The sequence below is a fragment of the Paramisgurnus dabryanus genome, chromosome 2, assembly GCF_030506205.2.
Source record: "Paramisgurnus dabryanus chromosome 2, PD_genome_1.1, whole genome shotgun sequence".
NCBI classification, from domain to species: domain Eukaryota; kingdom Metazoa; phylum Chordata; class Actinopteri; order Cypriniformes; family Cobitidae; genus Paramisgurnus; species Paramisgurnus dabryanus.
In genome coordinates this window covers 39,426,637-39,453,062 of record NC_133338.1, presented here as the reverse complement: position 1 = coordinate 39,453,062, position 26,426 = coordinate 39,426,637, and the positions used below count along the sequence as shown (strand labels likewise).

Sequence of the window (26,426 nt, the reverse complement as noted above, 5' to 3'; positions counted from 1 at the left end):
CGGGAAGGGGGTGGGGTGGCGCGGGGTAGCTGGTAACAGAGTTCTATTTCGACGTGTTTGTTTAGCTGTTGTTCGTTTAGTTTTAATGTCAGCTGCGAGTACAGCTCCCTTGACGCTTATGGTAGAGGTGATTGTCATCAATTCGCATCTTGGCATTTAAACCACCTGCTTCAAATATGCGTATTTGAAATGCAAATAAACTGCATATGCCCAGACAAATTAAAAAACATGGTGAGTAAACACTTTTGAAGTCATAACTTTTCTCTCTCCTTTTTTCATCAGGGACTTGCACTGTCAAATGTTCTTTGACTTGAGAAGGCAACGGCAGAGAGATAATGCCTCTCCGAGCAAACCTGCATAATACTAACTGATTATATATTTATTTACGGTTTTGTTCAGAAGGCACAGCGAACGTTATGTTTTTATCTCGGCCTCAGCTTGATTCTTATGCCTCTGGAGTGTTTTCGATTAACCATTTTCTGTCTTTTTTGTCCTTGTGAAAAACGAAGGCATTATATTATCTCTCCTAATTTTTCGTCTCTCTCTCTCTCTTCTCCGTCGCCTGACATTACCGTTCTTCAGACATCAATAGCTATACGTCTTATTTAGCACTGACTCTTTTTTCATATTGATATTTATATGTGATCATTACTTTTTCTCTCCAGGCTTTGTCTCCATGTGTCAGCTCTAAGGTGCAATATCCAATACTGCATTCAAAGCAAAACACTAAGCAAATATAAAGCATAATGCTCAATAGCTTTATAATGAACCGGGCACATAATTCTTCTAAAGGCGTCAATTTAAACACGATGCCTAAACCGGGGCATTTATTTTTTTATTATCGTTTTCATCAATTTTTTTTCTGGCAGAATGAGGGGCTACTATGATAAAGATCAGGCAGATGGCTGACATTCTAAACACTCTTCCTGTACGTGTGTAATCACTGTCATCGTCCCCATTAATCATCATCCTCCTCATCATCGTTTTAGGTGAAATAAAAACGTTCACAATGTCTCCTGAATAGCTGTAATTTTTGACCGAATGAAAAAAAAACCTAGACTTCTGCACCACTGCTTCACATCATCTCCATTTTGATAAAAGTTGCTGAATGTTGTTTCTCAAATTAACAAGCAACTATTTCATTTAGTGAGATGAGGACGTGGAAGTAAACAGGGAGAAGAGACACACATGGAACAGCTTCATTATCGTTACAGACCCCCTCCTAAACCACCACCCACACGCATGCAAACACCAGGTACATTTGCCACACCTCATTGAGTATTGATTGTGGCGATTGCTGACTGTTAGCGCTGATCGGGATGTGGCAGGGGACGGGCGAATGTGCTCTCGGAGAAGCGCCTGTCACTCCATTTGATGAGCAGTTGTCAAGCACTCACAATAGCCCGTGCACCGCCAACACCGTCGCTGCTAACATTCACACACCTGTCAACCACAGGCAGACAGAACCCCTGATGAGGTGTTACCTAATTGTGTTTTAGAAAGTGATGACACCTCGTCTTACTCTCTCTCTTTCTCTCTCTCGCTCCACTATGATATGTCTCTTAATGCAATTAGGCATAATGAAAAACTAGAAATGGTGAACACTGGAGGCTTGGTGGAAATGATGTGGGGGGGGGGTTGGACTTCCTGTGGTGAGCAGGCATTCAAATGAGAACATAATAGGAACATCAAAACAAGAGCAGTACTTTCTCCGAGATGACAACAACATTAAAAAATCCAGGTAATTAAAAACATACTCTGTGTTTTGTCAATGTGGCCGTCACTGTTGAAGTTGAAGCCCGAACAACTTCAGCATAAATACGAATAATGATCTTGGGAAGATGAAAACTAAGGAGACGGTCGCCGAAAAGTAACAGAATAACAACAACGACAACAGGGAAAAAATTATCAATCAAACTATTAAGCTGAAAAGTTGTTCTGTTCTCAAGGACGTCGAGTTCTCGGGCATTCTGTTGGAGCTGTCCAGTAGAAAAAATGAGACATAACTTGGATGAGATGCCAGCGAGGGGGGAGGGAGAGCGGAGAGAGATGAGACACAGAAATAAACCCAACTCCCATCTGATGACCAGCTTGTCTATAATACTGAATCCCTGCACCGTGCCAAGATGCAGAAACAGGATAAGTCCAGATCGGAGAGATTTAAAGCAGTCTCGGGCCTGTGAGAGCGCAGCGACAACTTTGAAGCACGAACAAAATCAGGGTTTCACCTGCTAACCGGCCCTTTACATAAGCCGTTAAGAGATTTGAGCGTAAAATCGAGCGAAAAACATGATACATGGCGTTCAGCTTATCATTTTCTCCCCCCCCTAAAAAAAATTACAGGACAGATGATGTGGCCATCTTGAGATCGTTTGTCAACTGTCAGCCTGGGTTGACCTTGCAAAAAAAGGGAGGTGGCTGGTATCATCTTTACAGAAAAGAGAGAGTGGTTTAAACAGAGAGAGGGTGAGAAGGAACTGTTGTTTTGGATAATAAAGAGACATTTTGCCTTCCATTTGCAGCGGCAGTTAAAAGCGCAACCAACATGGAAATCCATTCCGACGCTACTTAAACAGTGTGACCAATCCTTGTGCAGTCAATTAGAGACTGGAGACAGACTACGCTGTTTTTCTGTAAGGATCTGGCACATTCTGATCAGCGAGGATTTACCGATGAGGAGAAGAGATTTGGTTAGCTTTTTATTGTTTTATACGCCCTTGTTTTTTTCCAAGGGGGAAGGATACATCGAAGTATGACATGGATGGAAACAGAACAGCCGAGCTTTGCTTATCTGCTTTTCTCTCTCACTTTTTTACACTCTCACTAATTCTTTCTCCATTTACAAAAGCGTTATGTGCTCATCTATTGTTCTGAGTTTAAAAGCATAAATAATAAATTTGTGGCGCTGGTCTCTTAAAAAAAAAAAGAAAATGTGAACACAATATGCAATTTAAAGTGTGTATAAAAGCTGATTGGCCAGAATAAGTAAGGATGAGGTTTCACATAAAAAAAAAGATTTATCTTAAAGTATGGTGTTAATCCGCAGATTAATGGCCCCTCCTTTTGCATGCTGGCTTTTATAAACCCAATAAACCATAAAGTTCTTACATATTCTGGAAACAGGCATGCTAGGCCTGATTTTACAAGAATTGCTGCCCAATGAATCATGCAGAAAATTCATCTTCTAGTGATGTGTGACTTCAGAACAGACAATTAAACAACGAAACAAAAGTTTCTCAAAAGAAAGTGCGAAGGAACAAAGAACTTGTAACAAAAATGTCGGAAAACCCATTCACTCATCACAAGAAAGAATGAGGGTGGTTATCATGGCAAAACGCAAGAACTGTTTTTTTTAAACTGTTGGAGGAAAACGCTTAATAAAATGTATTAATGTGAATTATTATTATCATCGTCGTTCTTCTTTGCATCCTTTATAATTTGTAAATCAGTGTTCTTTGCTTCAGTGGAAACTCATCACATTAGAAGTGCCTGTAAACTGCTGTTAGGCTGAAACATATGGGTGCATGCAGTCGTTAGCCCACTTCATAAATATTTCATTCATATTTCCTGTTTGTGTGAGTAAAAATGTGTGACAGAAAGCCTATGCATGTGTGTGTGTGTCTGTGGCTCTCTCTTTTTTCTTTCTGTGTATAATTAAATCGCAGCAGATTTCCTTTGAAACTGCTAATCATACCAGTAAATCAAGGCTGAGATTTATCTTGATGAAGGAATAGAAAATAACTTCTGAAAGTAACAGAAACACCACTTGAGAACAAACAGAACCAGGCAAAAGGTGAACCTGATTTCAGCCTGGAAACTGTCATCAGTCGTCATTCAGGCTCAAATACGTTCAAATTGTAGTATTGTACGAGAAGGCTTACGTTCGAGTGTTTGAGCATGTGTGTGTGTGTGCGTGCGTGCATGTTTCCGAGTGAGAGAACCAAAACGGGATCACAGGCCAGTTATTGAGTTCTTACGGACACAAAAGGCCTACTGTTGGAGACAGCTAAAGCTGAGGCAGTTACTGTACCTTTCAAAACTAATATGTAACCATATCTGTTTTAAAAGGACGATTCATATTACTGTGAATGCTGGAGGAAAGTTGTTCCCATCTCCCAAGCCCTAGGAAACTCGAGTCTCAACCTAATGGCCCTCAATCGGAAGGTGGCCTTTTGTGGAAGGGGCATCACATTTGTTGGGAAAAAAATGACACATAAAATTTTTTCGGTGATGTAAAACATCTTCAGTTTTTCTGACAGCACAATGGCACTTACTGTGCTTTATGGTCGCCGTGGCGACACAAAGGTCATTTTGTATATGACTCAGCGGACAAGGGCAGCACTGAATGAAAATTAGGTTATATGTGATCAACCAAGTTATTAATCTGATTAAAATGGATTCTCTTTGCTTCTATTTAACAAGGCTTGGGAGAGAGAGAGCGAGAGACACAGACAGAGTGTGTGAGAGAGAAAGAGTAAGGGGGGAGGGAAACAATGAAACACTGTTTATTTATCCACAGAAGAGTACCACCACTGCCAGCACTGGCTCGGTCGTAAATTCATCAACGTAAAACAGATCGTCAAGAGACGGCATAAGCCGAAAAATGTGCATTTTAGGTTGCGCATGCATCGTGTCCTTGCACTGCTGTCTCATCCAGGTAACCTTTCTAATCCTGATTAAATTACTGCAATTAGAACAGCAGCTCTCCCACCTCCCCCCATATTTCCCTAATAAACAATACGCCATCTTAAATCCATTCGATGGGATTTGCATGGAACAATGCACGAGCTCGTGCGATTTATTTCCATCTCTACAGAGGAATTAAGTGCATTTTTTAACAGCTAATGGTATAATGTGGGCTTATTTCTCATGCAATGCTTTTCTTTCATGTCGCTCATGTTAAAGGAACCCCCCCCCTTCCCTTCATTTGAAGTTTAAATCAAATATGGCTTATTGGACCAGCTCTTCTTCTGCAAAACAACCAGAACTAGAAGTGTGCGACAGATCTGTCTGTAATTGCCGCACTTCGTCTCAAAACACACCCCTGTTGCCGCCGTCTCAGCCTGACTGTGTTTTCTGTATTTGTTTTATTAACTTTGCCGCATTGTTTGCCATTGATGTGGAATAAGAGAGCAAATAAAAGTTGACATACTTGTGCTTTTTTCTTTTTTTAACTCCTGCGCCTGCCGACTGGAGTCGGGGCATATTCTCTCATTACGTTTGGAGTGCGCGTGTCATACGGTGTTGTGTATGAGCATGATCATTATATTGGAGAGATTGCGTGTGTATGCGCGTTTCGCACGTGTGAGGTTTGCCCCGCGATGGCAAGAAGTGTTGTTCTACCGGTACAACTCCGCTGAGAGTAGATTCTCACATCTTAGAGCACCTGGGGAACACAAGCAACGCAGCTATGAGGAAAATCTCAAATTGAATAAAGTCTGAGACTCTGTCAAAAAACAAAAACAAAGAAATAACAAGATCAAATACGTGGGAAAAAACACACTGGGTCGAGGTGCAAATCTATTAAGTATTAGCTTAAGGGTTTCTGTCATTAAATGCAGACTATAGCGGGCTACAGGGGAATAAAAATAACGGTAGCTTGCCGTGATTATCGCACCAGTGAGAACACTTCATATTCTTCTCTCCCAAGGTTTCCTCTAACAAGATCGCTTTTTTCTGGCTAATATTATGAATAGCATAATTGTTTTGCTGTCATTAGCATTGAATATTTCTTTTCCTTTGTTGTCATACTGGAACCCGATCCTTTATTCAGCGACCACTCTTTTATCCCCGCTGGAAATTACTAAGCTTACTGTACATCAGCAAGGTACGAGACAAGAGTGAAATTACGAGGCTTTTCAAAAGCTTTCAACACCGCCAAAGTTGATATCGGAGTAAATTAGCGTACGGAAAAATATTTTTAGAGATCGCACAGCTGCTGAGGGAGAGCAACAGGTACCATCCAATGGGTTTGACAACAGCTTTAACAATTAATTGCTCTTTGAAAGCAGAATTTGTGTAGCTGAGTGACAAGGCGCTAATTCACCTAGGTTGAAGTTAAAATGGTAATATTGAACATGTGAAATAGCACCTCGCCTTCACCCAACGAGCCTTCATCACACTCTGCACAATGGAAATAGTGGAGATGCACCGACGCTGTCTGTCACCTCTTAGACTTCCACAGAAGGAGAGAGAGAGAGATAGAGAGAGTAGTCTTTCATTGTAAAAGCGCTTCCCTGAGGCAATACGCTCGGAGATGGAGAAGCGTGGGACGAGGCTCAGAGAATCAGTCTGATGAGTCGTGTCAAGAGTCTACCTTTACTCTGTAATAAGACTGTTTGACAGCTCTTAAATGTACCACAACAGTGTGCTCGGAGGCTGACAGCATTTAAACTCCCGGTGACAGGTTAAACATCATCAGTCAGAGATGAATGATTCGTCTCGGAGTCTTTTATAAATCACTCGTATGTAATAACCCGGTTCGACGCTGGTTCGCTACTCTTGACTTTAACGGTAAGGAGCTAAAGATTACGGCGAACTGTGTCGTTCCCAAGGGAGGGATTATGTATACATAAAACACGGACCGCCTGACCCTCAGGCCGTACGCATCATCAGAGTGTGACGGGTTCTCCCACCTCTCGGCAGTCGCCCGAATGCTGGGGCTGTGTGGATGCTAGCAGACTAACACGAGCCATATTACTGTTAATTAGCCACCTGATGAGGACAGCATTACTGGCAATTACCAAGTTTTATCCAGGCATTGCTTTCTGAGTGTGGAGTTATCGAGTGTGGAGATCTTTAAATGGGAAGCGAATTTTAGGTGCAAACAAGGACTATAAAAGGAATATCAAAAGATTTTGGTTGATTTTGTAAGAAGTGGTTACTTTGGCGCGGGTTTTTGAGGTGACCAGGGCACGCAGCAGTGTTTGCTTTCCTTAAAAAGTAACTGAAAATCGTATTTTTTTAGTTTACAAAACTAATCTTAAAAGAGTGTGATTTCAGAACACATTGTTTTTTGTATTGGGCATAAATATAACTTCTATTTAAATATCTTAAATGTATTTACAACTTATAACATACAAACATTTATGAATCCTTAGATGTTTATACACATATTGAATTAATAAGAATATATTTATTATACATAAAATCAAATGTTTATTCATTAAATTAATGAAACACACGTTATTTTTAAATTTCAGCTGTAACAATAAACCTGTGTCACCTACATGTCATACTTCATGAGCTTTTATTATTAAATTAATCCAAACAAAGAGGGCAAATGATTTCCCATCTGGATTTCATTTATAAATGAATTTTATAAATCTTTTAAGTTTCTCATTTACTGATAAATGAAAGTTGTTCTACGGGATCATATCCGAATAACGTTATTCTCACAAATGTACTGTCAATATTAGTTTTAACCTTTATTCTATATAAAGTATATAAAAAGACTGGTAATTAATTATTAATTATAATTTTTTTATATGCACTGTACAAAGGTAATTTTTTTTTTCATTTTCAATTTCCATTTACACATTATTGCATACACTAAAAAAAAAGTGATAACCCCGATCACACACTATAAAAAGAATATTATAATAAATAAAACAATTCTGTTTTTACATTAAATGTTACTTTTCTTTCTGGCTGCAAGTGTGAGGATTTATCACACGCACAGTCTGTCTAGTTTCATAGCATGAAGGGAATGCCACCTCTCTTCTATTACATCTGCGGGCTTACTCTGCACAATCCAGGCACCATATGTTTTTAATTACGGTCTCATAATAGAACCTGATCAGAGGAACACACACTCACACAAACTCTTTATTACCACACTCACTACACATTTAACACAGCCAAAACTCTAGAGAGAGACGCACCGAGGCAAATGGATAAAAAGAGATAGAGTGACAAAAATAAAAGCATATTAAGTTAGAAAAAGTTAGAGAAGAGGAAAGAATAAACTTAAAGCTGACAGGAAAACGGGAAGTAGTGCACTGTGTCTGACCCACACCAGACTGGGGTCAAGACCCGCGCAAGAGAGGGTCTGGTGATCCTACACCCTCCTGACAGTGATAATTGGCCACTGGTGACTAAACACCATTTACATTTAACTATCCAACCCTATCTGCCACGGCAAGATACATCTCAACATGCACACACAGATAAAAGGAAATATGCACACTATCAGACAGGCGCTAAAATGAATGGGGTACAAATTCCAAGAGTACATTCAGTCATCTGTGAATTTTTAGCTGCCTTTATAGTTTCTGAGTTCAGTTTGAATTTTCAGTTTGTGTGTGCCATAGCATATTCAGTGGGGTAAACTGTAATTTAAGGGAAAAAAAGAGAAAAAAACAAAACAATTCTCTAAAGTATACATCTCTTTTTTCCAAAGTGCATTTATTTAACTCTGTTTGCATTTACTATTTGCCCTTTTCTACTACATGAGTTATCGCACAAGTAGTCTCATGCTTATCCCCTATTCCTCTCTGTTTTCTTCCATCTCTTTCTCCTATCATCTGTCATTCTTGCTGAGTGGTTTGGAGTGAATGGGGACTAGGTTCACTGCTTTTCCACCAGGGGGTGTCATGGCCTTATGAACTGGGATGGTTGGGGTGAGCACCCCCCTATTTCACAAATCTTCTTGTCTGATCTCGCTATACATCCTGTGCTTTCTATCTCTTTCTCTTTTCTGTCTATTTCTTTACTCTCTACTAGACTTCCATATTATGAGGAATGTCTTGACTGTGTGGCAAAACTGGATTGTGGGTGGTTGCTGGGTTGCTCTTAGCGGTAAACATCTGAAATCTGGGTTTCTTACACACACACACACACTTGCATACACACACATCTACCCATCTCAGAAATTCACACACTTTTTTTTAAGATGGTGTGGGGCACTGCATTCCTTAGCATCGTGGTCAGTGTTTATAATGAACACTCTAAGCACTAAATAAAACAAAACTCTTTCTACATTAAAAGCTACAAGATTTAACATGTCGAATTGTAAGAATGATAGTTTCACACTAATGCAAGCAACTCAAAACAACTAAATAAACAAAACCATACATCTAGCGTGATTTAAATTCTCCTAACAATTTTAAAACTAGCTGAGAAGTTTATCTAGGAGGCATAATTTTATCTTTCTTTCCTGAACTCGATGTGCCTACAAATATGTCAATTATTACTGTAATTCATATTAACCAGTCAAAAGAAAAATATGAGGAACAAAATGCAACAAAAACACGACATGACATTACAGTGAAAGCTGCAGTTTTATTGACAGATAAGGTAAGTGATGCAATGACCTGCGCTGTTTGTAAGTTGCAAGTAATAAACAGCTAAACAGTCCCATTGTCATTGACAAATACATATTTTAATATAGAAATTAATGCAACAAACAATTTTATGGCCTGTAAGAAATAATTATGGCCAGTAAATTTTCTCAATTCACCAGCCATCGGCAGGTGTGTCAAAAAGTTAATTTTGGAACCTGATTACGGCACCAGAAGCTCACGCTCGCAACTGCTCCTGGGAGAAATCTAAATGTGCCCATTTTTCACAATGCTTAATGGAGGTAAAGAGAGTGGCTCCAGATAACTGTTTACATTGCAGGCTCTGACGATGGCAATCTAAACAACAACAAAAACAGAGGGGGTGAGGACAGAGTGGTATGAAGAAGGTGATAGGAGGAGACTAAACTACTAGAGCAAAAGGCCACTAATAATCTCATTTCTCTCCTGTTTCTCTCTCTCTGTGTCTCTCTCTGCTCCGAGTGGTGCTTCACAATAAATGCAAGCATATTTTTAATAATACATCACCATTTGTTATCCTTACAGAACAGCAAAGATTTAAAAATGTTGAAGGTCTTATTCTTACTGTGTGATTTATGTGACATGGTTCTACACAGGTGCTGATGTGTGTGGTTATTACAACACGCGAAGCTTGTGATGATACGTTGTTAAATTAAGGGGAAGACAAAGAAGAGCAATAGAAGGAAAGACAAAGAACACAATGCCCAAGACATGTGCAATGTATAGATGAAGATATGCCACTAACAGACCTAGTATTGATTATACGATACACTTACACAATGGCTGCCTTGCACAATGGAACAAGGCCATTAAGCAATGCGAACAATACAAGGCTAATCCGCTGGACTACACACAGGCTAAGGTGTTAGAGAGAACTCTAAAGTGCTAAATTGTACTTTCTGATTAATATGCTCCATGCATTATTTTTTCTACAAATAAACGTGAGTGCATTACTTTTTGGCTTCAGTTGATAAACGGGTTTTCTCAATTAAATGCTTCATAACGTCAGGATTTCGTTGCGATTTACAAGGAAAGTGTGTGTGTGTGCTCTGCATGGGAGAAGGCCAATCTGCGACGCTATCGATGTAATATACTTGACATGTAAGAGGGAGTAAATGTGTTTGTGTGTCTTATAAAAACATTGCAATAATGAGAGTGCCACTTTAAAATGGATCTCCTTCCACTTTACCCGTATGTCAATGCATACCAAATTCAGCCGAGAATTCTAAATATTAATGATTTATGCATTATTTGCATACAAACCTAATGCCAAGCCACTTCACATAATCATATTTCGCCCCGAATTAAATTTTCGGAGAGATTTTTGCTTCATTTATGCCCAGCCCCAAGGAATCATACAAATGTGTTTCACTCAATGCCGTACAAGAGACCAGGGCACGCACAAAAGACTCATCATCAGACATTTACACCAGTATTGCTATTTTACATCTATATGAGTTTCAAATACACTCAAATGTGCTGAAAAGGACAGTCGTTTTAGTGATTATTCCTGTCCTGTAGTCTTTTTATCTCTTCCTGTCTTTGGGCCAAAGTCTATACAGAAGAGCATTTGTGAGCTTTGGTGAAGTCTATACTGAGAAGCTGTGCAAATCTGGCTCAGATTTTTTTCATTAAGCAATGGCTAGACAGAGAACATCAAAAATGGCAGAAGAGGATTTCTTTCTCTTTAATTCACTATCTCTTGCACACATACACAAGTATTTACATCAGGTTTAGTGGCAGTACTAACACATTCCCCTCAGAAAAGGATGAATAAACTGTCTGTTGAGTTTTCCTCGTGGTCATTCAATGCTTTTACTGTATGTATTACCGAAAAATGCCCACACACTGTCACAGTGTATACAGAGACGCTCTGCAGCCAGTCAGTATCCACCAGCTACAAACTGATGGAGTCATGCTTTAAAAATGCCAAACAAAAAACTTTTGTTCGCCAGACAAAGCCTTATCTCTAAAGGTCAGTCCCTCTTCATGGCAGCAGAAGAGAAGGACGTCACAAGGGCACTTTTCAAATGTCTTTTGATTAAAGAAGGATATTACAATACGACACATTCTCTACACTGACAAAAAAACTAGCTTTCATTTTCAGTCGAGTAAATGACCTCCTCTAAATATTAAAAATGCAACAGGTTCCTTCATGACAGACATATTTTCCATAATTGAAAGGTCAAATGCAGCATTAATTGTTAATGTAAACCGTTTTGAAGGGGGAAAATTAAACACATGGCAGTCTTGAGACTTCGCTTTTTTCTCTATTGTAAGTCACCCATGTTTGAAAAATGATGTCAAAACTAACACACTCTGGCCCTCCCATAATTTTAAACTGTATTACAATGGGAACATGTCTCTCTTTTTTACCCTCCTGCTGTGGTCAGCTGTTTTGTAATATGTGTTCACTTTCATGTTTTTCTAAGCTGTATATTGTGACTAGAGATTTAGCCTGTTTTGCTTTTCTTTCAGATACTGACTCACCTATTTGCCCAGTTAAGATGATGTGTGTGTTGGTGGTTAAGTGTTATAATGAAACAGATGCACACACAAATACTACACAGATTCCTTATATTATTACACATCTAATAATCAACAGTTAGCTTTCAATCTGCAACACGTCTACTGTATGCAAACTCTCATATTTAAATGTACTATTTAAAAAATGTATACTATTCAAGCACAGTATTGAACATAAATATAATATTTTTAATTAACAATTTGATTGTTCCAAATTAAAGAAACAAGAAGTTTTAGGATTGGTGAGAATGAGACAGCTTAATAAAACAAGTCTGTTCAAAATACTTGCAGTACAAGTTTAAACCCCTTGTTTAATCCTACAGCTATTTGCAATAAGATTGTTTTACTGGGAACAGAAAAATAACGTCTAACAGACTCTTGTGTTTGCAGACTAGAAGTAATAACACCAATGTAAAGCACCAAACTAAAAATGTCTATCTTAACTCCCGATTTTAATATTAGTCTCCTTCTTAATGAATAATAAATTATGAGCAAGAAATGGAAGATACATACATTTTATTATCTGACAGTTTTACTTTAGCAAAATTAATAGTCTGCAAAAAATATATATATATCTTTAAAAGAACATACCATAGTGCTGTATAAAACCTTTGGTATCCACTTACTTTAAACCACGGCTGCCCGACTTAAACTACTAATTTAATTCTTTGAGAATTTACTCTTCTTTTCTATTCACAATTACTTTTTTTCTCACCAAATTTCCAGAAAGGGCAATGTGAAACAATAGTCTCAAGGAGCACCAGTAACCTTAGCAGAATCATGAAAGCTGACAGACCATTTTTCACAAGGCCATAGATCCTGAGCTCTTATAAAGTAATGGGCTTTTGGGAGAAGCCTTTATGAAAGCTAAGATAGTTAAGTTCTGTGTGCTAGAGATGACACAGAGACCATTGGCTCTTAGTCTGTGTAAAAGCAGACGCCCCTATTCCCAGAAAGATGAGGGAAGGAGAGAAGGTAGGACTGGAGCTCTTGTAAAATGACAGCGTTATAAAGATTAATATGTTACTTTGTCATCCTGATGGTCTCTAAATTTGCCTGAAATAAGGTTCAAAGCCCTCAAAAGCAAATCTTCTGCCTTTAGAGAGTTTCTGTATTGCTGCATTTCTGGCCAGTGGGGGAGATGCTGCATCAATGTCTTTGTAAATGGTGTACCAATAGTAATGATGTGCCACCCATAATGCATAGTAGTGTATGCATAATAGTGAGTCATTATGATTTAAAACACTTAAACAAGAGTTGATGTTGTTATACTCACCAGAGGGGTCATTTCTTTTCATGCTGCCAGCTCCCCCGTTGGAGCTGCCGCCCAGGCCACCGTTGAAAGCTGCGAGGTTCTCTGAACTGTAGGCCCGCAAGACAGAAAGCATGTTCATCTGGTGCTCCAGGTGGGCCTGATCGGGCTTAACCAGGCCTGGAGGACCACCGCCGGGAGAGAGAAGACCTAGACCTGCTTGCTGCCACTGTCTTTCAGGGGTGGGAGGTTGAGGAGGAGAAAGACCAGAGCTTTGTGGTCCCATGGACAGCTTACATCTTTGGATGTCCTTTCCTGACAGTGGAGATTCCGGAAGCATTTGCATGGATCCGCGGTCTTCCTCCTCTGCATCACCCATCTCCATCTCCTCATCTTCGTCTGCCTCATCTTCTTCATCTGAATGCATATGTCGCTCTGTGGCAGTGGAGTTTTGCAATGATTTGTCACGACCCAATTCATCTTCTTCGGAATGAGTTCCGTGTTCATCAGATGCCTCTATTTCACTGTAGGATGCCTTGTCGGATAGGTCGTCCAGAGGGCCCTGACCACCCACATCATTGGACTGAATTTGCTGTTGGTCCAGGAATCCAACAGGCCCTCTAGCAGAGCCATCATACACAGGGCCAAAGGGCTTATAGAAGTCACTTGAGAATGCTCCCATGGAGGCTCCATGCGGGGGCTGCTCCAGATGGTTGGACCAGCCTGCTTGTCCCTTCAGTTCCCCAGATTCCGTCTCTCTGTCCCTGGACGAGGCTCCCTCATGGTGATGGAGAAGGCCTGGTGGTGGAGGAGCCAGGCTTGCAGCTTTGCCAGCATGCGATGGCTCACCCAGAAGGTGTTCCTTAGCATCTTTGCCTGGGCCACACTTGCTTTTACCCAAGTGGTTGGCTTGCAGGTGAAGGGCCATTAACTCTATAGAGGCAGTGGTGAAAGAGCAAAAGAGGCAGCCATGCCAGGCAACATTGTCCTGGATTGTGATGGATGATCCAGGGAGAGACCCTGCATCAGGTCTAACAGACAAATCCAGTGGCTCATACTGGGAACGGCCACCCTCAGCTGGCTTGGCATCACCAGAGGAATTCTCCTCCTGTTTCCCCTCACTGGTTCTTTTGCTCTTGGCTTCAATACTTTCTTGGCTAAAGTGCTGGCCATGCAGCTGATTCTCTCTTATCTCCTTCTCTTTCTTCATAGAGTTAAGGACAAAGCTATCCATGAAAGCCTGAAGCGAGCCCTGGAAGTTGACTCCATTTCCCACCATACTCTGGTAGGCCCGGCCCAGGTCAGAGAAGCTAGCAGGACTGTCTCCTGTAGAGACTGGCACCTCAGGACTCTTCATGTTCTCTGTGGTGGGCTCTGCGCCTGGTCCATGGCGATCACGTTCCCTTTCACGGTCTCTTTCTCTTGGAGAGAGCATTCCTGGTGGAGCCCACTGGTGCGGGAGCATTTGACCTCCTCTAAAATCAAGGCCAGATGGCATCATGCCTTTGAAAACTCCACGAAGGACATCAGGACGGGCAAAGACCCCACTGCCACTGCTGTTCTTGCTGTGGTCATCCTTGTGTTCAGATGAAGGAGGGTGGTTGGCAGAGGTGCCGCCTCCATTTTGTCGCTCACGGTGATGGCGCTCCAGGTGGTACTTCAGGGAAGCTGATTGAGTGCCTGCATAGTCGCAATGAGGGCACCTGTAGGGCTTTTCACCTAGAGTGAGAGAGAAACAAAGACAGTTGGTGTAAGTGTAACAGCAACAACAATACCATTACCAATAAATTCAGCAGGAACCTTTGGCATGTTCACCTGTCAGAAGGACAGCAACATGTAAATATTTGACAAAACTAATGTCAAGGATTATGTCAAGCCTCCCAAAATCTCACATTCTGCTGCATTTTATTAAATTTATCACTTAGTAAACAATCCATCAGCCTTTTTGAGAGGAGGGAGGGGTTTCAACATGGGTCGATCCAGTTCAATCCAGATCCAACGAGTGAGCCATCACTCATGTCAATGTTGTAAAAAACACATCACCATATGGTGCCTTCAGTCCACTACAGAGATCATATTTTCAACAGACAACAAAACTGTCCGGATGTTATCTCTGTTCACATGGAGAACTGCAGGCTTGTGGTGCTGTCGGTTGCTGCTGTCTTCCTCTATATCTCTCTTGTCCACTGTCTGTCTCTCTCCTGGCCTTGTCTGCCGTCAGGCCTCTACCTTGGCGGTGAAGCTGTTCTGTGGACATTCTTTATTTGCAGTTTATCATAGTGAGGATAAATCAAGCCCAACAGAAGCTCTTTATTCCCACTGGAGAACAACTGTGACCCCTCAGTCTAAAATGCAACCAATAAAATACCCTCATTTGAGAATGAAGATAGTCTAAATGAAATAAACACACCATATGTGGTGCACATGAGCATTCCTCATAAGGCAGCCTGCCTCACACTGTGGATTACAAAATGTTAACCAGCATGAAATGTACATGCAGGCAGTTAAGAAACACAAGCAACTGTACAAGAATAGTTTGTTAAAAGCAAAATGGGAGCAGCGCTTAATAAAAGAAAGAGTGTAAATTGCATTTGCATGATCCAATCAATATCGATATAAAATACCTTCTGACAACAATTATAATAGACTTGGAATGAAAGCTAGATTTATAATATCAATAAGCAATAAACAAAACGCAGGGGTTGATTTCTGAGACCCTGCAATGTTTCAAGAATGAAATGATCTAGCAGGAGGTGGGAAAAAAAGAGGGAGAGTGAGGGAGAGATATGGGAAAATGAATATAAAAGCTTGTTTGTCAATGTGTGTGTGTGCGACTATAAACGCTTAGATTATACACATGGAAAACATTTTTTAACCCAGAAAAAATGTTGCATTGTTACGCAAGACTGAATTGAATGATTTAAGTCTGGCTCTGTAGTAAATCATGGATATAATTAGCAAATGGCATAGTGCTCAAGTAATTTATCATTATTTGGAGGGCGCCATTCCAGAAAAAAGAATGGAAGATCTGCAGACCCACTGCACAGCTTCCTAAATAAAGTATCACAAACACAAACTCAATAGGGTATTGATAAGAGAGGTATAAACAGAGGGTCATATTGTGAAGGGCAGGAGAGAGGGTGAGAGAAAAACAGGGACGGGGACGTCTTTTGTTCTTTTACACAGTGTTTGATGCATATATTCAAAAGACATCATACAAGATGAGCTTTTAACCCAATAAGTGCATATCCTCTGAGCAGGATAACAGACGCTTGGCGTGATTCAATAAGGAAACGTCCTTGATGCAAATGATCATTTTCAGTTCCTTTAACTGGAAGAAATGATATTCTGTAACCAAAATTAGAGCACAATTAAAGTGATCTGCTTTTTTCCACTCCCGCTTGTGTGTGATTATGAAAATGCTGAAAATAAAATCTACATTTTTCCACCCCCCCAAAAAAAAAAACATTAAGGCACATATTATGTTAATAAACTGCACGATAAAATCAGTATAGGCCTATATATAAGCAGAATATATACATTTTTACACCATCACTGGTTATGTTTATATCAACGCATGTTCAAGTGCCAGTGTAAGTCTCGGTGCGTGTGGCGTGTTCTTTGTGCACCATTTGGGCTCAGTAAGACATCTGCTCCATCATACGTCAGGGGCACGTGTGACATCTGGGGAATATACTGTATCCTGCCTTGCAACATTACACACAATTTACTGCTAAAGGTCATTATGTACCCGTTAATCCACTTTTAATTGATATCCACACAAACAACACAACCTCAGGGAAACAAAATGGATCGCCAAGGCAGAGAGGTAGAGAGATTATTATTTTTCATAATTTAAAATGAGAGAGTGCCAAACTCAAAAAACTTTCCAAAGCTTATGCTTACTGCTGATAAAGCGTGTTAATAAAAACAGGGAGGAAAAAATACATCTCAAATTGCCATCTGGTATAGCATGACAGACTTTATATAAATTACAGGAGCCTCCCTTGAGTAGTACGTATCCATTATCATTCTGCAAGTTCAATTCTAAAAGAGTGCTTTCAGTCTCTCTACTTAAGGAAGTCCGGCGCAAACTGATTTCATATGGATTTGTGCGATTTGTCATGACTCCATAGTAACGGTTTAGAATAAACACCCACAGCCCCTACAGAAGGGCAATTAAAATAGTTAATAGATATGACATACTATAAGATGAATTTCCATATGGCTTTACAGAGCGGTGAAAAGACAGCCTGCATACCACAGGGGGATAGAAAGGGAGAGAGAAAGATTGACTGCCCTGGAAAAATAGATGTGTTTTTCCTTTCTTAAGCTATGTTTTATCTACTCCAAATGTAGAAACAAGAATGTCAAGGTGTTTGAGTTCTCAGGCCCTCCACACGGTACCCACAAGTTCTATTTACATTTTAAATTACCCTTTACTGTATGGACCATTACTTCAATCCTTTCATTCATTTTAAAGACTTTTAGAGAACTAACTTACCATGCAGTAAGCAAACAAGCATTTCGAGAAAGAAGGAATGAAAATTAAAGTAAATGAAAACAACAAAATCATGCATTTGGCAAAACTGACCGTCTAAGATTGCAAGCGATACTGTCAGATTTCCCTCAGGGAGCCTGCTGAGTGACCTTTGTAATTTACATTGCTTATGGTTTGGAACAGTAGCAATTGACCACAGAACTGTGCGTAATCACTCCCTCTTCAAAGAAAAGCCTCGAAACGCTGTTCGATACGACCATAAACCTCCACCCAGCCGTGTGAGCCAGGTCCCCTCGGTTTTGTCCAAGCCTCACACGAAATACGCGGCGGCTCCCGATGTCCAAGGTGAACTCACACGCCCCCGCGTGCCTTTAAATAAAGGTGATTCGTCTGGCATGTTGGTTCTCCAATGCCCTCGAGTTATGCGTAGCCATTGTCAGGAGCAAAGACCTTTTTATTTTTTATCTACAGCTGCTTACTGCTAAATACTGCCTTGTCCAGAAGGGGACAATCTGTGTCTCTAATTGCTGTCACTGAAGCCTAGATTCATTATGTGACTTTCCCATTAAAATGTGAGCATTAATTTGTATAATGAAATATCACCCACTGCAGTGTTCATTAGCTGTGGCCTCACACTATACGCCGCACAATGTTAGCTACCTAGAAAACTGTGCTTAATTTCGCTAATGGATATTTTCCCGCTCACTGTTGGAGAGGAAATTAATACTGTAACATTAGCTCTTTAACTTTTGGAGAAATTTAAATTCACTTCATTCCTTTCAAGCCAACGTTAGAGAGTCATTAATCTAACATTGTGTCGCACAATGCCCTGGCCTCTTCAGTAAGCAACGGCATTGTGGCGGCAGAGCGGCATCCGGATTGAAGCCCGCTTTGTGTCATCCGTGGCTCTGATTGCTTTAAATCAAGGCAGGATATTTGTTTAATGTCAACAGCGTAGTTTCAGCCTGATTGGAAGGGAGGGCTGTGACTCTGCGGCACGGAGGATGCCTGTTGTTCCTGTAAATTATTTCAGCAGAGCTTGACCGAGTCCCGCGTCGTATCTCTAACGTCTGTCAGCCTGGAATCTTTATGACAAACCTATAACCGATCGGCAAAGAGTCACACATCTTGCAAGTACATCAGGCCTTGTGTAAATTGCTGCATCGACAGAAAGTAAACGCCTGCGTGTAAAGGCACTTGAGCCGCACGGCACACACGTGGGCCCTCCCAGTCAGTGGAGTGAGTGAGTGAGTTAACGGAGGCTTGGGACGAGGGCCTCTGTTTCCTCTCTGATGAATTACGGCCCTACTGGGGACCCTTACCCCCTGCTCTAAGCAGGCATAACTCAACCTCCCTCAGCTAGAAACATATTTCCCCAATCCATCCGCTGCTCTCCTGCTAGGAGGATATAGCAGGCTTGCCCAAAGCCTTAACCCCTCTGTTTAAAGAAGCCCAACAGGAGCTAAGTTAAACATTTTACTACGACTGCCTGTCATTACAAGAATGCTCCACGCTCTCCAAAAAGTGCAGCCGGTAGCCATGCGCATAACAGGTTTGTCACTTTGTTAAGTAATTCAAAGGAATAGTACTATAACTAACTGCTTTAAAGTGCATAATAGACAATAATAAATGCAGTCTGCCACTTTCCGCAGGCTATAATGTTCCTTATTCAAAAGTAATAGTATTTCCTGCGCTTCAGTTACAACATGACAACACTGCAGGTTGGTGGACTTACATATTAGTTGCATTGTTAAAAATGCATTATAATCAGCATTAATGCTCCAGAATAGAACAGCAATGTGCTTCTTATTAAATGGGAAAAAATATCTGGGTGGTCTGTGCTCTTTCTTGTAAGCACATACCAAAAAAATATCAACCATCGATTTCATGAGCTGCAAGTGATTCCATCTATAGTTAAGGAAAGACAAGGGATTGGCTTCGTATTATTTGCTCAATATAGAACGCCGCTTCTTTCTCTTCCATCTTTCTATTTTAGTCTGTCCTTTTTAAAGGGATGATAAAGGTACCGCTGTTACCACAGGGACATGTTTCTACCTCACCTGACCCTTAGAAACTAGTTTCATTGCTGTAACCCTGCATACACAAAAAATGGCTCCTAAACAAAATCAACCATTTTAGATTTTATTAGGCTACAACTCTTATTATTACTACTGTTAATAAAAACAATAATAATAATAATAGTTTATTATTATTTTTTATGGATAATAATTAAAATAGTTAACTAATAAAATAGCTGTTTTTTACTTTCATACACATAAACAGAGACAAACAGTGGGCTGAATGTAAGGTGACCTCCTTGTGTTTATCCTGGTTATCCTGCATGTTAACTAGGCCAGCTGTGCCTGCTAGTGAGCCTCAGCCTTGCTCTTGGGTGGAACAGCAGGGTCTCCTGACAGCCACTGGACCAGCACTGCTCACATCATTACTCTGCTGGGCCCAGGCGTCCTCTCTTACATACCTAAAATTCATTTATGGACTAAAATTTTTTAAACTTTACTAAAGTGGGCTGCGTAAAAGTTGCATCATTAACACTGAAAAACTAGAACTGGCGTTTCACATACAGAATGATGTCAATGCGAAAATGTTATCTGTGAGAGCGTTTGTGTGATTTCTTGATATTTGGAAAACGATATATAATACATGTGTTAGCAATACTGATACAAAAATACTCTCTAACACTAACTATACCCACTAAAATAAAAAAAACTAAATGTGTAAATGCTGCCCTAAATTTGTAAGTAAAAGCAAACTGTTGCCAACATTCGACTGGCATTAAAGAAATGTGAAAATGCATAAAAATACAAATAAATTATAGAAACAACTGTAAAAAAAAAAATACGTGACCCGTTCTGTGAAATCTAGACTAAAGTTTCAATTCAATAATGAGATTAGGAACATCAACATTTGATTTCACTCATTGATTTCAATCTTTGACATGGCCTTACTCAGTCAATATTAAAGGTATAGTTCACCCAAAAATTAAAATAATGTAATTAATGACTTACCCTCATGTCGTTCCAAACTCGTAAGACCTCCGTTCGTCTTCACAGTTTAAGATGTTTTATAATTGGTCCGATATTTGGCTTGTTGACCCTTCATTGAAAATCTACGTACGGTATACTGTCCATGTCCAGAAAGGTAATAAAACATAATCAAACTAGCCCATGTGACATCAATGGGTCAATTAGAATGTGTAATACAATATACATTTTGGTCCAAAAATAACAAAAATTTCGACTTTATTCACCACTGTCTTCTCTTCCGTGTCTGTTGTTAAGCACATGCGTGCGTTTTAATTAAGGTGATTTAAGTCAGGTGACTGTAGTGACGTGGATGATGTGTTATCCTCAGACATGTTTGCAAAGTTTTTTTTGCAAACTTACAGTGTGCATCTCCCTCAGACTGTAAACGAAGTCCCGGGGCACAAAAAAACAGCTGGGGCGCACCAGATAACACGTCAGAACAGACGCAGAACAGAAGACAATGCTGAATAAAGTCGTAATTTTTTTTTGGACCAAAATGTATTTTCGATGCTTCAACACATTCTAATTGACCCATTGATGTCACATGGGCTACTTTGATTATGTTTTTATTACCTTTCTGGACATGGACAGTATACCGTACGTAGGTGCCATTGATGTCATTAATGACATTATTTTCATTTTTGGGTGAACTATCCCTTTAAATTTATCAGGGTTACAATTTCACAGAATGTTCACAGAATATATGAACAGTTTGGTTCCAAAATGAGATAACCTCCATTTTTCAAATTTTTCAAAAAACATAGATTTTTGATTGTGCATTCCAATTAATATCACTCAAACTGCAGTTGGTTTGTTTTAATTTAAGCCTTTATACAAAATAAATACAGCTAAGTAGCACAATAAAACACTATAAAAACATGATAACATAATAATTAACATTTTTGACAAAAATGTTGAAAACGGAGTTTTGGAACCAAACTCTTCATATTTAGGATGATGTAGAAAACAGGAAATCACAAAAATCAGTAGACTGGGTCACATTTCCTGGACAGATTCTCTGAGTTCAATTTTCTAGATTTCTCTCACCTGTGTGTATTCTTAAATGGACTTTCAGATGGTGCGAGGTGCGGAATGTTTTGCCACAGTAGGGGCAGTCCTTTATGCTCGAGCCCACGCTCCTGTCCCGGTGCTGGGTGGTGGGGGGCTGGACAGCACTCACAGGCTTGGGCATCTCCTCCCCAACATCTACGAGACACAGAAAAAAAATATTTAATTCAGATTCACTTCAAACCAGCATGTCAGATGTTTTGTTTCTTCTGTGCTTCTTCATCTTTTCACAGCTTTTACCACCCAAATCTGCTAACGGCATGCAAAGTCAAACACATCAATGAGTTCACGTGCACCCCCTCCTCTCCAACGTCCTCCTTAACCTGACAGAACGCTGACAGTTCAGAAGCTTTCTTTAGAGATATCACCCCCAACCCCCCCACCTAGGTACACTCACGTTCCAACTTTTTATCCAGCCTCTCATCATATGTAGTGGGAAGCATATGGCAGATTGTGTTGAAATGAACAATACGGAAAGAAAAAACAGCCGTGTCAGCAACAGGGTCTTCGCTTCACCATGGCGCCCTGGCTTTGACAGGTGACGTCGGCGGGGAGCTTGATGGGAAACGGTGATAACGATGGGCGGCTCTGATTGAGCAACTGTCACACCAATAATGTCTAAAAGTGTCAACAAGTCCACACTCAGAGATAATTAGTCACTTTGCTTATATGTGAAATGTCAGCAGTGTTACACCATGGTGAGTTATGGAGGGTTATCATACTGTGTGAAGCGTCAGACACTACTGCAAAGTTATGTGATACAAGGCCAGGTCAGGTTTGAGAAGATACATTGTCTACTAGCTACAAAAAAGCATCTTATTTTGAAACGGTCACCTGTTGTGCTCATACTGGACGTGCTCATATGCATGCACAATGTGTTCTCATCATTACATTTATGCATTTGGCAGATCAATTGCATTCAAGCTATACATTTCATCAGGAGTTATGTTCATTATGATCGTACCCACAACCTTTGCATTTTCTGGATATTAAAGAAAGACTCCACTTTGTCCATATGTGTCACCCTGACCCTACAAGCACATGAAATGGTATTTGACTGTGTTGTACTTTGTACGTCCTTAAGCACATGACAAGCCAAGGGTTTGTAAATGCATTTTTATTTCTGCACCTACACGTTACGGTGTGTAAGGAGAGACATCATCTCAATGGTTCAACCCACTTTAGCAACTATTTGCCTCAATCAAAAGCTTTTGTACCAGTAATCTTTCTCTCTATTCCTGCTTTTTCCCCAAATTTCTTTACCCTCTTTTTAAGAATCGAATGAGATTTGAGAAGTTAAAAAAGGAAGAGTTGAGTCAGCATCTCCTTCTCTCTTGTGACTGATCACATTCCTGCAATTTGCTGCCTCCGTTTTGCCTACACGTATTACATTGTGATGTGTGGCCCATTTTCTGACCCCAACATATACTCGCAACTATACAAACAAAAACACTTTGACCCACTTTAGTTTGCAACACAGACAATTACAAATATTTCTCGTACTAGCAAATTTTACAGGCTTTAGTTAAGAGAGAGGAGAACATTGTTATTGTTGCATATAGTTGAAGTGAACAAACACTCATGTACATCCATTGTACATGGGTAATGATTTGAATGTAAATTATTACTATCCAACACATTTTTTCTTTAGATCCAGACTTTAATGAAATTCAGTTCACTTAAAAGAAAACACTACCATTTTTCAATATTTTACTATGTTCTTACCTCAGCTTAGATGAATTAATACATACCTATTTTTTTCAATGAATGTGTTAGCATTTAGCCTAGCCCCATTCATTCCTATGGCTCCAAACAAAAGTTTTATTTTGTGGCACCATACTTACTCGTGTAACAACTAATGTAACAGGCTTTAAATAGGGAAAATATGGAAGTGTTTGGTGGCTTCTAAATTCATCCCTGTTTGGAGCCATAGGAATGGATGGGGCTAGGCTAAATGCACATTCACGAGGTGCTGTACAAAGATTAAAAGTACACGCATTGAAAAAAGATAGGTATGTATTAATTCGTCTAAGTTTAGGTAAGAACATAGTAAAATATTGAAAAACGGTGGTGTTTTCCTTTAACTCGCATTCTAATCTACAGTAGACACATTACTGGAACATCATAAAGACAGATATGTAACCATACAAGGCCTTTACTCTCTATCTCTCTTTCGCTCTCTCTCCACACACACATACACACACACACACACACACACACACACAGGCCAGCAGGGCTGTCTTTAATCAGCTGACTGCTCCCCAGCTTTTAATACGGCTGTTCCAATTACTGTAAAAGTCATCCTGCACCAAATAACCACAAATATTGACAGTTTATTGCACAACACATTTATGACATTTGAAGGTCACCCCATATATTACGCATCATCTCTCTGCCTGGGGTGTCTGGAACAGAGAGATTCTCGATAACCCGCCACCTATAACTATTTTCTGCATATTGATTTTCCATTTCTCGGCCCCTATTTTATGCAAAAGAAAAATGTGTAAGAGACACAACATTAAAATGATTGTCAAGAGCGAGCGGCGGCCTTCATATATTATCCAGTTAAGCCTGAAAACAATAACTCTTTAGTCCAGCACCGAGACAATGCTCCAAAACATTATCAAATGCTACAGTATTCTTTTATAGATGTTTACAGTCTGACTAATTAGACATGGGGATAATGAAGTTACATCTGTAATTTATGATTAGCTTGCTTGTTGCGACTACGCTGGTATCAATCATCCCCATCTCCATAAATATTTCATCGACCACTGGATTCGCTTATGAGATTTTTGCTGCCGTAACCAATAATAAAGAGCATCTGCAAACGCGTGACACAATATATCAATAGCCGTCTCATTGTCCGTTGAGTTACTTACAGGGACACGTAGCGTAATGCTGCGGTTAAAGGCAAATATATACATTAGGAAGTTGTTTGGGCTTTACTGGACTGTTACAGAACATACCAGAACAATGGACTGGAATGGGACCTTTAGGAATAGCCCTTTGGGAGGTGTGTCGCTCACCCTGTCACCCGCTTTGTTTCTTTTAAACACACATATGCACATGCTTATGCAGGCTGATAAGCTGCTAGTCTGTGCATTTATGGGAATTAAAGTGCATATTGTTCCTGCAGCTCAAAGGTCATGGGTTTGATTTCTAGTGAACACACATGCTTGCATGCTTTGGATTTTTTCATCTGCCAAATGCATAAATGTAAATGCATACATGATTATGGTTAAAGCAAAATATGCATTTGTCAGCGAGAGGAGATTAAATGTTCTTTATGTGTTTGTTTGTGTATGTGTGTCTACAACCTCTCAAATCTCCACAGATGGACCACACCCTGTTCCCACTAATAAAACAACAACAACAACAACAACAAAAGCCCACTATATAACAACCCCCCCCCCCCCCTTCGCACACACACACATACACGCACACACACACCTTTAATGGATCGCTCACAATCACACTTCCACTCTAAATCAGTCTGTGGTTCTGATTACTCTCATATCACTTTCAGAGGAAAAAAGAAGCAATCATAAAAACACAAGATGTCTCCCGTATCCATTAGAATAATGTGTCACGTGTCACACTCAGTCATTGACCTCCCTGCCTCTGCAGCACCCGAGGAAAATGTGAGAGAAACATTTGGATTTAGACAGTAAAAAGCAGAGAGAGAAAGAGAGAGAGAGAGAGAGAGAAAGAGAGAAGGTAAAATGTGATGACATCATTTGAAAGGCATTAGGCTTTTAAAAATGCGCCCGGGGGGAGCTGATTTTCTTACGCCGAAGCAACACAACACCATCCGGCTGATGCGCGCGCTGCACTCTCTCTTTTTTGATTTGGACCCGTGCCATCTTTGTGAACAGTCTGGTTCAGGCGAGTTAATCAATTTGAGGTTTAGTTACACTGCTGAGGCTAGCATTCCGCCGACTGCTAGAAAGTAATCGGAACTTGCAGAATTTATTAACCAAACACCAATTATCATTAAACACCACTGCATTATCCCCTCCTTTTACTACCTGACAAGGACTACTTAATGAAATTTTAGATTAAAGTTATTTAGCCCGCTGATTTATGGTGGCTAAAACTCCTAATGCAGCCCCCTGGCACAGATGCTCGCACAAGCATTTATTTATTTTTTTAGGAGTACACCAGGGACTCGAAACCCTCTGTGGTACCACCACAACTGAGCCCTACCCAGGAAAAAAAATCTGTCAAACCGTTTCTAATGTTCACTTGACGCGTGATTCGAGCCCTCTCTTGCGTACGGGCGGCACGCGGTGACCTGCGTGTCAATGAGGTAATAAATTCACAGAGGGAAAGCAGAATCTAAATAAATATATAAATAAATACTAAATTCAAAAAGTGTTTACCCCTTTCTGTTTGCGAGATGAAACAGCCGCAAAATGTGCTACATATAAGGCATGTGGGTAAACAGGGGCACCAGATGTTCTTTGATGTTAATAATGGCATTTATTATTAATATTAATTAGACTGCATTCAGCAATACATTTGGGCCATTTCCAAGTCAATTAAGCAAAATGGCATTCGGGAGATGTTGAAACGACATTTTAAGGCAGGTGTTCGGCGGTCCCCTAATAAAACATTTTTGCAGCGACTGAAAAACAACCCATTTTCAAGATCTTTTTTCCTGGTCTGCAGAAAAACAGTATTTAAAAGGACTGAGATTTTTTCGAACAGTT

At 40.1% G+C, this 26,426-nt stretch overlaps 1 protein-coding gene across 6 annotated transcripts in view; it reads right to left on the bottom strand.

The window, feature by feature from the left end:
• Nucleotides 1–26,426, bottom strand: part of znf536 (zinc finger protein 536) — a 189,356-nt gene that overhangs the window by 47,756 nt on the left and 115,174 nt on the right. For all 6 annotated transcript variants that reach the window (XM_065289268.2, XM_065289272.2, XM_065289274.2 and 3 more), the window contains 2 exons: nt 21,691–21,849; nt 13,123–14,817 (listed from right to left, as the gene is read on the bottom strand). In XM_065289268.2, the coding sequence (XP_065145340.1) occupies nt 13,123–14,817; nt 21,691–21,849 (1,854 nt within the window). The remainder of the gene's footprint in view (nt 1–13,122; nt 14,818–21,690; nt 21,850–26,426) is intronic.